The 12218-nt window shown below is 42.4% G+C and overlaps 1 protein-coding gene across 2 annotated transcripts in view; it reads left to right on the plus strand.

Annotated features, from left to right (window-relative positions):
- Positions 1-11835, plus strand: part of abcc4 (ATP-binding cassette, sub-family C (CFTR/MRP), member 4) — a 40748-nt gene extending 28913 nt beyond the window's left edge. For both annotated transcript variants that reach the window (XM_052052258.1, XM_052052266.1), the window contains 15 exons: positions 1738-1775; positions 2473-2576; positions 2674-2820; positions 4536-4615; positions 5277-5427; positions 5512-5631; positions 5705-5815; positions 5903-6003; positions 6526-6717; positions 6791-6946; positions 9516-9605; positions 9746-9918; positions 11029-11134; positions 11211-11345; positions 11456-11835. In XM_052052258.1, coding sequence (XP_051908218.1) covers positions 1738-1775; positions 2473-2576; positions 2674-2820; positions 4536-4615; positions 5277-5427; positions 5512-5631; positions 5705-5815; positions 5903-6003; positions 6526-6717; positions 6791-6946; positions 9516-9605; positions 9746-9918; positions 11029-11134; positions 11211-11345; positions 11456-11545 — 1794 coding nt within the window. In that variant the 3' untranslated portion in view covers positions 11546-11835. The remainder of the gene's footprint in view (positions 1-1737; positions 1776-2472; positions 2577-2673; positions 2821-4535; positions 4616-5276; positions 5428-5511; positions 5632-5704; positions 5816-5902; positions 6004-6525; positions 6718-6790; positions 6947-9515; positions 9606-9745; positions 9919-11028; positions 11135-11210; positions 11346-11455) is intronic.
- The last annotated feature ends 383 nt before the right edge of the window (positions 11836-12218 follow it).

Consider the following 12218-nt stretch of genomic DNA (forward strand, 5'->3'; position numbering starts at 1 on the left):
GTGTTTTACTATATTATCTGTTTGTTTGTGATTAAAGGAGTCTTCAGTAGCACAATGGCCTAATGTGGATTACTAACACTCTGAATAAAACTGTCCTTGTTGCTTTTGTCATTGTTACGAGGTTGAGAGAACAATTAGGGGCAGGGTTATGTCTGGGTCATGAGCGAAGAGCCATGTCTGTTTTATGTCAGTCGTACTTTGTCTTTTTTCAATTTCCAGCAAGGGGCTTTCATCTTGGGCATTGTGGGGAAAAATGGCTCAGTCATTGTCGAGTTGTGAAGACACCCGGTTCTCTCACCGTGTCTTACTGTATGTTTATTGTCTGTCTGTTTATTACTGATTAAAGCAGTCTTCAAAAGCATGAATGGACTCAAGCAGATTATGAACAACCTGGATAAAACACAGTAGATGCGCGTAAGCCAGGACTCGCAGCAAACTGTACTAACACAGGCTCTCATGAAGTTGGCAGAGTTTGACAACGCTGCTCCCAAATCACGTACATACTTTGGGTAAGAAAGGTAGACCTTTCACAAGTTAAGTGTGGACGTGTGACTAAATATAATGTTCCATGTATTAACAAAAACAAACATTGGGTTTGTGGAGTCTCGAGGTTTTTGCAAAAAAAATAAAGTAAAATACAGACTAATCCCAAAAAATTCCGGACAAAACAGAGATTAGGACAGGGCTGACAGTTTATATTTCGCGGCCGAAAAGAAAATGAAAGATTAAAGAAGCATTCTTCTTTCTTCTTGCTACCCACAATCTTGCGGCTGTAGACTGTAAATTTCCCCAGTGTGGGACAAATAAAATCTTATCTTATCTTATCTTATCTCGCCAGCATCGGGTCAAAACTTCATAAGTCACAATTTGTTACAAGTCATAATTTTTCAAAAATCTATACTCAGTCCACACTTGCGGGTGTCTTTTTTTTAGTTATTGATCAATCTTTAGTGTTGAAAATAGCTTGCTCTCTTTGATGATGCAATGTGAATGTTTGAACAAACACGTCCTTTTAGCGTCTTTAGAAAAGTATTCGGACCGATGGCCGCAATATTTTCAAGTACAACCAGATAAATAGTGTTATAAAACTGAATTTGTGATGGTGACCTCAAACATTTGTGGTCTTGATTAGCGAGCGCACATGGGTCTTTTACATTTAAAAAGGTTGTTAATCTAGTTGTAGTACACTGTCGTAAACATCGTCAGCTTTAATCATACTGTGTTAAACATAACCTGCTTTATGTTGAATGCCACGTGACCAAACCTGTTTATACTTTTCTTTATGGCTGGCGTCCTGATCACGAATATGATCATCTTTGGCAGCTCTCCAAGAAAGACAAACAAAAAAATGTGTAGATGTGTGGTCGTTCTACAATCCCTTTGTCTCCTGCCATTGAGCTCCGCAGGTTACCATCAGAAAGTGCTTTGACCTGATTTATGGACTGTGGACGCTTTTTGCATAATACCTATTATTCAACAAACAAACAAAATTGTTGCTAGTGAAAATGTTGAGCGGCAAATAACTCTGGAAACCTCTTGCCACAGTGCCTGGTGAGCAAAAAAAGTGAACGTCAAGCCCTGCTCGTGACTCTGAAAAGGTTAAGCAGTTTGGAAAATAAATTAATGGATAATGGATTGAATTCTGGAATTTTGACAAACGTAAAGAGTACCGGTAGTCTGAAATCTGAAAATAGGTATGTCTGAAATGCACTGAAACATTAACACAACATTTTGCAGGTGGCATACATTGTGCAGGACTGGTGGCTGGCTTACTGGTAAGTAGAAGGTCCACACCTTCCCAACGTGGATTTGTTTGTTTTGTGGCAACACTGGACATTGTAGCCCATGTGAAAGACACCGCTAGTTTACTTCTCAACGGTTTCAATGTTTGAAACAACAGAGATCTGAAACTGGATTTGCTATCAGTACAATCCAAATACACGATGAACACCTATCATTGTCGCATGTCTAATCATTCCAATTCACGTGAACACCAGTGCTTGCAGGCAAGAGGTCAAGTTGTTACCCATTGTACAAGGGCAAATGTACTCTGTACTGTTTGCAGTTTGGCATTTGTCATTCAACTTATACTTTCTCATGTGCATAGTACACAGTCCATTCATCTACCCGCTTTCCGAACCGCTTATCTTCACGAGGATCGCGGGCTCGCTGGAGCCTATCCTAGCTGTCTTCGGGCAGAGGCGGGGGTACACTCTGAGCTGGGTGCCAGCCAATCGCAATAGTACACGGCCAACATTCGATAATAGCATTATGAAAATCTGAAAATCAAGCTTCATCAATCTATAAAACAACTGGGACTGTTTGGCATTCACACAAGCAAAGGCGGACCTGTGGACATCACGTCAATACATACATCTGGACCATCTTACAGCACAGTCACCGGCAAATCTTAAGTGAGAAAGTTAGCCAAACAGCAACCGTAATGTGTTCACATGTGACTGATGTCATCAGGGCTGAGGAGCAAGGCAAACTGGACATGAACAGCACCATGGAGCACAATGTCACCCAAGTTGACAAAGAGCTGGACCTTGAATTCTACTTGGGCATATATGGAGGTGACCTGTACACGGAGTCGGCGCTTTCCACACATGCACACTTTGCTTGTTGCAAAACTACAAGGTGGAACTCTGTGCCTCTGCTGCCATTTCACAGGTTTGACCGCAGCCACCATCATTTTTGGTTTTGTGAGGACTTTGCTGATGTTCAACGTCCTGGTGAGAAGTACACAGGCCCTACACAACAGCATGTTTAACGCCATCCTTCGCACCCATGTGCGCTTCTTTGACGTCAACCCCATTGGTGAGTAAGTGTCCCTGAGCAAGAGAATAATCTTGTTTGCGGGTTTATGAGATCTTTCAGCTGAGCAACAATTCGCTCCCTTCCTGATATCTGTGTTTGTTAAACATATACTACATGGAAATGTTTTGCATCATTGAACACATTTTAATATCATAAATGTAGCCGAAGTACACTTCTAAATATTGATTTTATTTATAATATATTTATATTTTTTATCTAAACCCACGTGGCTCTTTGATAAGCGAACCCTTGCCCTCTGCATTATTAATTCATGAGTTAACAGTTCTTAATCCTCATTTTTGGAAAGCAGCGTTCAAAATCACTAGCGAACTCAAGTCCTAGGAAGCAATCACTTGAAGACTCCCTTCCAGCCCGATAGGTGTCTATGTGTGCTGTAGCTGTGCCGCAGCCAAGGGGATGATTTTAAATGTATGATGATGATGATGATGATACTAACAGTGCCTTCAATTAATCAATTTCTACATTGATTCAGATGGTTTGATGCACACTGTTATCATATTTCTGAATGAAGTTCGATGACATCCACCACACATATCGGCAGAGTTCTGAATTGGTCTGCCTGCTCCTTGATCAAATTCACCAAAACCGTCTTAAACTACCTGCACTATTATGGTAACAACGGGCATAAAATTTACTCTTTGCCAACAAAGTGTCAGGTTTGCCGGGGGCTGTCAAAGGAAGCATTCGGTACACCAGAACACCCAGCTTGTCGCGTAGCTGGCGGCAAATGACCAAACATACTAATTTAGGCTTGCGCCGGCACGAAAAGCTTGATGCATCAGTTCTTTTGTTGGAGTGCACCTTTGCCGTAATGACTTCAGAGCCGTAAGAGTGCAATGACAGTTTAAGGATTAGGTCACAAAAGAATCCAGAATGTCAACCAAAGAACAGCAAGCCTCATTGGCTTCATTTAAGATAAGTTCTCATGAGGACCTCAGCAGTCAATAACAGTAGGGCAAGTGTTGATAACTGATTGATTTGACCACTTGCTGCAATTAATGGAGCGAGTCTTTGTCATATTCAAATTTTTTTGATGATCTGAAACGGTCGGGGAAAAAAATGAAAAATGTTCAAGAAATTCTGAAATTGGAAAGCCGCAATATCTTTTCATGGCATTGTAGCTAGCTATGTCAGATAAAAATATTGTGTTCCACCATATTAATGTGGTACAATGTAAGATGCCACAAGTTTTCTATAACAAAGAGGAGGATTACAATATACAGTAGCAAAGTAAAACAATGTTACTTTTTTCCATGGCACAAGTTAGTGTTGCAACATTGTTGCGTGACCAATTTCAGTTCACCAAACAGACTGCGTTGTCTGGCTCTGTCCTTTAGGTATGTTTCAGTATATTTATTTTTGATGCACCAGAGGGGTGCCAAATAGAGTGACAGTAATGTTCAGTTTGATTTAAGGTTTCTTTTTTAATGTTTCGTCCTTGGTGGCACAAGTCTCACCCCCGGACTTTTTCACCCAATCACACTTGCTTATCATTGCACATTCGGACGGCAGTCAGAAATGATCAAATTAACACCAGTTCACAGAACACAACTGCACGGTCTCGACTTGCTACATTATATCATAAGAGAATACAGTGAAAAAACTGACAAGAAGAGGGAATGCTGTGCAGTAATGTATCTACTAAACTTTACTGCTTAGTATTAATGGGACTTTTGTGACCTGTTTGATCTCAGGTAGAGTTTTAAACCGTTTTTCGAAGGACATTGGCCAACTGGATTCCATCATGCCGTGGACCTTTGTTGACTTCATTCAGGTATGAAATTATGAGTTAACAATCAAGTCAACCAAGTGATGTCTACAAACACCCACCTTCAGCTAAATGAAAGAAAAATATAGAATTTTATTGTCACTGTCACGGGAACAATGAATAAAGTGGTACCTCTACTTACGAACATCTTTTCATACGAAATTTTGAGTTCCGAAACATCTCAACAGGAAAATATTGCCTCTTGTTACAAAAGAAATGTCAAGATGCGAAAGGTAAAAATACAGTATGGGCTGCTACTCGCAGCTCAGAATTTCCTGAACGAAACATACTTAAAGCTGCTCTGCCATTGGGAATTACTGAGCATCATCCTGGCATCCCATTGGCCACTACCCATCCCATAGGGACCTCTACCATACGAATCTGTGTGTATAGATAGGTGTTCGGGCTATGAGGTGTTCTGATAGTTTTACGTAAATGTGAATCACCCATTATGCACAACTCTCATTTATTGTGCAATAATCTAATTGTAACTTTTGTTGTGCTTTTCCCCTTGTCACAATGATGCCTGTATTTCATGTAGTTCAGCCCAAGCAATCCCAGCCCAGTGAATTTCATGCATGTTAGCTGTACACTCATTTTAATTTGTTTGTAGAAAGACATTAGCAGGGAATGTTCCGTTGATTCTTCTGGCATTCTTTGTTCTCAGGTTTTTCTGCAAATCCTCGGAGTGGTGGCAGTTGCGGTGGGTGTGATCCCCTGGATTCTCCTTCCTGTGCTCCCCCTACTTATTGTCTTCATCTTCCTTCGGCGCTACTTCCTGGAGACTTCCAGAGACGTCAAACGTCTGGAGTCCACAAGTGAGTGTCCGCCACAGGGTCTAAATGAGTGCTCGCTCGCGTGTCTGAAAAATTGCTAAGATGAGCTCCCCTCCTCTCACGCAGCTCGGAGTCCAGTTTTCTCGCACCTGTCTTCCTCTCTGCAGGGCCTGTGGACTATTCGAGCCTTCAGAGCAGAAGGCCGCTTCCAAAAGGCCTTTGACGCCCATCAGGATCTGCACTCAGGTTATTTGAGAAGAGAGCCATTGTTTGTTGATGGGACAAACAATGACCATTGTAAAATGTGCTCCTCAAACAGCGGCGTGGTTTCTTTTCCTGACCACGTCTCGCTGGTTTGCCATACGCCTCGATGGCATGTGCTCCATCTTTGTGACAATCACCACCTTTGGCTGCCTGTTGCTCCGTGACCGTAAGGAAGTCTTTGAGCATAATACAGCAACGGTATTGTGTGAGACGGTCAGATGAAAGGCTCTGTGAAATGTGTTTATCCTCTCAGAACTGGACGCCGGCTCTGTGGGTTTGGCTTTGAGCTACTCCATCACTCTGATGGGCATGTTCCAGTGGGGGGTCCGGCAGAGCGCTGAGGTGGAGAACCTGGTACGAGGCTAGGGTTGCAGAGTGATGATAAATGGCGGTTCTAGACAATCAACAGAGTCAAACAAAACAAAATGGAATAACTAAATTGAAGGTTGACTCTTAATCTTAACTGTGGGGTTTTTGCTTTCTTGTTTGAGCCAAAATTTGAAATATGAGCAAGCTTCAGATACGGTTCCGCGCGAGTGAAGTGGAGTGGAAAAAAATGGAACAATGAATGTACCGTGATGATGATCCTGTATGCAGGCAAGGCGAGCTACCTATTTTGCATGGATTTATGTTTATGACAAAATTTGCCCTAATTCCCAGTAAATTCACGTCAAATTTAAAATATTTCTCAAATTTTCCAGCGTAAACTCCCATAGAAATTGACCATAAACTACCTGGGAATTTACTGAAAATGTTCCACTCCTTTTTAACCCCCGTATAAGTGACTGAAATCAAATTTTCAAGTCTTTCAGTTGATTAAGATTATGGTTGTGTGAGGTGGTATCGAAAATGTGCATGTGGTCAACCTGTTAACAGATGACATCGGTGGAGCGGGTGATGGAATACACCGAACTGGAGAGTGAAGCCCCCTGGGAAACCAAAAAGAGACCTCCCCCTGGTTGGCCCAGCAAAGGTCTGGTGACCTTTGACGGGGTCAGTTTTTCCTACAGCGCTGATGGTCCCAGAGTTTTGGACAACTTGAAAGTGACATTCCAACCCAAAGAGAAGGTCAGAGATATTATTGTCACAACATGATATCAAAGGCTGAAAAAACTGCTTTGATGTTTATTCCTGACGTCAGGTGGGCATCGTGGGTCGGACAGGCGCTGGGAAAAGCTCCCTGGTGTCAGCCCTGTTCCGCCTGGCTGAACCCGAAGGAAAGATCTACATCGATGGCGTGTTGACTTCTGAGCTGGGACTTCACGACATTCGTCAGAAGATGTCAATCATTCCTCAGGTGAGATGGCAGCCGACATCCTCGCTTGAATCCGATGACAGTCGACTGTCGATGGTTCAGGATATTTCATGAAAGTTCATTTTTATTTCATTTTGAGTTTGTTTTTTGTTTTTTTCAAATTTGGTTATTTAGATTTGTTAAGAGAGTGCGTTCTCCCCGAGAACCCAAGAACCGTTTTCTTCTTTGGAAAATTATGAATTTAAAATTAAATGCCTGCTATATGTTTACTGAACACCAAAATATACTGTATGTTTTTTCAAATATTTAATGCTTTAATCCTAATTTTTTAACACTTTGGGATTTAAGGGTAGCATTTGAGTAGCATAATTTATGGGGGTCAAATATGACCCTGTGGGTTCTCCAGAGTTAATCCGTTTCTTTCAAAAATGTTTCAGTTTAGTTTAATTTGTATTAGATTTAGTATCAGTCTTCTTTTTTAAATTTGGTGTACTTCTTGTGAGCAATGTGGGGAAAAAAGTGTCACAGAACATTTTTAAAACAACCACCCACATTGTGGTGGGCAAACTACGGCCCACGTGCCGAATCCGGACCGTTGGTCTATTCAATCCGGCCCGCCGAAGGCTGCTACACACTTAAGGTTCAATTTAAAGTCATTTTATTTGTACTTGTAATGACAGGCATTTCAACCCCAGGTGGCGCAGTTACTTGAAGTAGCAGAGCACAGGGAGGGAGGGGAAGACGATATGGAAGCCAGAAGTAGCGGCAACTCAAGGAACTCCTGCTCGATATGACAATAAAACACAATATAATCGGAATAGGTGTGTACGCCGCTATTTTCTATCATTGGATCCAAAACAGCGACATGCAAGTGACTCTTTATTGCAGTGAGTAACTGGAATTGCGAAAGTTTTTACGTCCTGTAGATTATGGCATCCAAACGAAGAGGAACAGTAATAGCCGCGGAAGAGAAAGTGAATTGTATCTGATTAAACGAAGCGGGTTACAAAGTACGAAACATTCAGGAGACGCTTGGAGTCTGAAAGACTCAAATCTACAAGACGTTGAAAAACGAGGAAGCGATTCTTGCTCAGTCCGATTCTGGCTATTTCCATACTCAGAGTGAATTGTTTGCGGCTCAACAGACAGTCGAGTAAATGAAGGCTTGCTGGAATGGTTTGACTGTTATCGTGCCAAAAACTTTACGCAAACTGGACCGCTAATAAGAGAGGAAGCGAGTTCCATCGTGCTATGGGTTTCGAAGCGTCCCGTGGCTGGCTTCAAAAGTTCGTTGCATGACAGCAGTTGAGCAACGCTGTTTTGTGTGGTGATCGAGGGGAGGTCAAGTTTGAGACTGTGAGTGGATGGAAAGAAAGCCACCAGGTCTTTTACTTGTATTATTTTATAGCAAATAGTCCTAACTTTTGTTATATTTTGTCAAATACCTGGACTGTATGCTGCAGTTTTTGGGCAATATATTGTTGCACTTTGTTGCTTGTGTTGTCACACACATTGTTAACATACTTGGACATTCATACAGGAAATATACCACAGTTGTTTCACTGTTCTCGTTAAAAAAAAAGGTAATACTTTAAGGCTTTTGTTTTGTTGATGTTTGGTATGGACTGTCAACATATACAGATTTTTATATGTACTGTATCTTGTGCTGACCCGGCCCACCTGTCAAATTTAGAAATCAATGTGGCCCCTGAGCCAAAAAGTTTGCCCACCCCTGATCCACAAATACAGGTCTGATATAACAGTCCACAGATTTTGAAATAAAAGAAATATACTGCCTAATACTCTTTCAAAGGTTAAAGCTCGGGTGGTCTAGCTTTCCATACCTTATTTTCCAACTTTCTATCTTCTTAAAGGGATTTGCGTCTTGAATTCCTGTTGAGAAGTGTTCTCGACAGCACTACAAGGCACTTTCACATCCACATGCTGTCCTCAGTTACGTCCCCCGCCTATCTCTCTATCAGGAACATGTCAGCACAACATCAGCCTGTCAGGCGTCAAAGCCACACAACAGCTTTCACAGGTTTGAAACTCGGTGCCTGAGGCCCCCCACGTCCATTTTGGAGAAAATGTACGACTTTTATGTGTCTTATGGTTGTGAAAATAGAGTAGGTCTGCAATATTGTGACCAGTGAAATCTGGTGATTGATTGTAAAGGGAAGAAAATAATGATAACGGAGCTAGTAAAAGAAACACAACACCCAGACGACGTTCCTACTTCCTGCTAATGACCATGCAGTAATCAATACATTTAAAATAAGCTCATGTAATAAATTGACAAAGACGGAAACCAAGTGTGTTTTATTGGTTTTGTAAATGTCAAAAATGTCATTTCAGTTCAGCTTATTAAGAAACAAACACTAGTTTTTGATTGTATTTTGTTAGCAAAAGTGTTTTTGTTTTCCATTTTAGTTTTTGTGATTTCATTCATTTTTTGTTAACCATAACCATATTAATCTTGGTGTCAAACAGTGTCTGTCTGAACTTGCAAGCTTTGCGGAAGCTCTGGGTGAGGCAACATGCTCATTTTGTACATTTTGCATTTATAAAGTATATTTGCGTTTGTTTTCTTGTCTTTCGATTCTTTCTTCAGGACCCGGTGCTGTTCACAGGCTCCATGAGAAAAAACCTCGACCCTTTCAACCAGCATTCAGAGGAGGAGCTCTGGAATGCACTTCAAGAGGTTCCGTGCATGCAAGCAGATGCAATCATGCAGAATGACACAATGACATGAGCACATTTTTCAAATAATTCCATCAGATTAAAACTGTAAACAATCTGGGCTTGGACATGTTGAGAATGTTTCCTCTGTGTGGTTCACAGGTCCAGCTGAAGGGTGTGGTAGAAGAGCTTCCTGGAAAACTGGAAACTGTTCTGGCTGAGTCTGGCTCCAACTTCAGCGTGGGCCAGAGGCAGCTGGTGTGTCTGGCCAGAGCCATCCTGAGGAAGAACCGCATCCTCATTATTGATGAGGCCACTGCCAACGTCGACCCCAGGTAATCAATTTCCAGGGATGTGCGTTCAGTGGAGGCAAGTGAGGCAGGGCCTCAATGGCGCCAACTGCTGGACGTTCTAAGCATGTGAAGAGTTTGAAAAAAACGTCAATGAAATTGTTCCATTTTACTTCTGTGGTCGGTGCTTTCCGTTGATTTCTTTTTCAATCCAATAATTATTTTACACATTTCCTCTTGAAACACGAGGGCGGGAAGTGAAGCCAGACATGCAGACTGCGCGCCTTCAGTTACAATGGGCACATTAATTGTCAGGCCGGGCAGCTGGCGGGTGCCAACACACAAGAACCGTGGCTGTTTTTCTCTCTATCGCCAGTGACCGTGTCTTATCACACATTTGCTGCACATGCTGTCGAATATAGTTTATGAATGTGTGTGACATATTTAGTGACTCATACAGCTGGAATAGCGATGCTAAGTGCACGCTGGAGTCTCGGATGTACTGCACCGCTGCCAGCATGTGCAATGCAATGCGTAGAAGAAGCCCGTAGACATACAAAACAAAGAACTTCTCGATCAGTGGTTGTTAACCTGGGTTTGAACGAATATTTACCTTTTCTCTGTTTTTAATAAATACTGTTTTATGTCTCGAATTTGTAAACAGTCATTTTTTGTTCGGTGAATATGCTTTATGTACTGGTTGGGTTCGGTATCTCGAACAAGGTTGAGAACCACTGGTCTGGATCAAGGCTCTGCTGGTTGTGGACATGCAAACGGAGCTGCCATCTTGAACCGGGATTCCCGCCGATCTCTTCCATTCACTTGTATCGAGATGTTTGGCTCCGATAAATTCATAACTCGTTGAATTCTTTACCTATTTTGGCACAGATTGGTCGGTTAGAAACATGAGACAATTGTACTCATGTCGACATATGTCATTGAAGCGACAAGACTGAACTTATCCAGCAAAGCTAAAGAGGGCAAGGAGTACATGGAGCGCTTTATGTTAATAGATCCTGTGGGCTCGAAGCAAACAGTCTCATTTTGCGAGATTTGATTTTTGACACGTGCGAAGAATTCTGACCGACCTCGCTGGGTTCCGCTTGGCAGGCTGAAACGGATGGCGGTTTCACAGCCATTACAATGTGTTTGCAGGACAGATGAACTGATCCAGAGGACTATCCGGGAGAAGTTCCAGGAATGCACCGTGCTCACCATCGCCCATCGCCTCAACACCATCATAGACAGCGATCGCATCCTGGTGCTGCCTCTTTCAGTCGTATTCACTCATTCTTTATCGCACACTCGACACAATGTACTCACGCGCGTGGCTCCAGGTTCTAGATGCAGGGAGAATCCACGGGTATGATGAGCCATACACGCTTCTCCTGGACCCCTCTTCTATTTTTCGGAAAATGGTGCAGCAAACCGGCAAGCAGGAGGCTGCGGCCCTGCTGGCGGCAGCTAAAAAGGCAAGTCTCTGTGGAAAGTTTGCGTGCATTTTGGAAGCCGCGGCGGTCCACAAGGTGCCCACAAGAAGTATTAGGAAAACCTCGACTAACGCTGCATGCGTATCTTTCAGGCTTATGAGAGCAGAAGCCGACCGAACCTGAGTAGCGGTGAGGCGGACGGGCCAGATCGGAGTTTGGTCATCTTTGAGACAGCTCTGTGAGCCGCACACTACATTGGAGAGTGTCTGGGACACGTTTCGATTGTACGGACATGATGAGAACCACTGCTGTACAAACTGTAGACATGCATGTATTTATTTTGCATACTTGTTGGGGTTTTTTCCCCACACATAAAAAACGCTGCCTTGTTTTCAATCGCCGGCTGTCATTTTATTTGAGCGTGTGCTCTATTAAGCCAAGAAAACCCCAACAATTGCCAAGTGTGTTCTTGTGAGAATGGTGAGTGTGTTTCCAATTTTGAAGACCAAATGCAAGCAGATTAGCTTTTTAACTTGTTTTTATTGTCATCGTGAGTCTGCCACAGACGAAAACTGCCTGTATTAATCAGGCAATTTATTAGCGGACGATCCAGGTTGAGAGATCATCATCATAATGATCATATTCTAGCAGTTTCACTTTACAAGGTAAAAAAAAAGGAAAATGTATGCAGTGAAGGGGGCGGGGGGGTTGTGCAAAACGGAAACAAAGAACATTTAAAAGGTTTTAAAATGTGTTGTGAACTATGGTCTCGTGGAAGAAAGTATTGACTCTGTAATTCATGCGAGTTGATCCCAGTCGCCTTCAGAAAGGATTTTATGAAACAATAAAAATCCAACATTATTACAGGGGGGTTGAACGTGAGACCTCCGCGACCAAACACCACAACTTCTGTTT

This window comes from Hippocampus zosterae, chromosome 2, assembly GCF_025434085.1.
Source record: "Hippocampus zosterae strain Florida chromosome 2, ASM2543408v3, whole genome shotgun sequence".
Taxonomy (NCBI): Eukaryota; Metazoa; Chordata; class Actinopteri; order Syngnathiformes; family Syngnathidae; genus Hippocampus; species Hippocampus zosterae.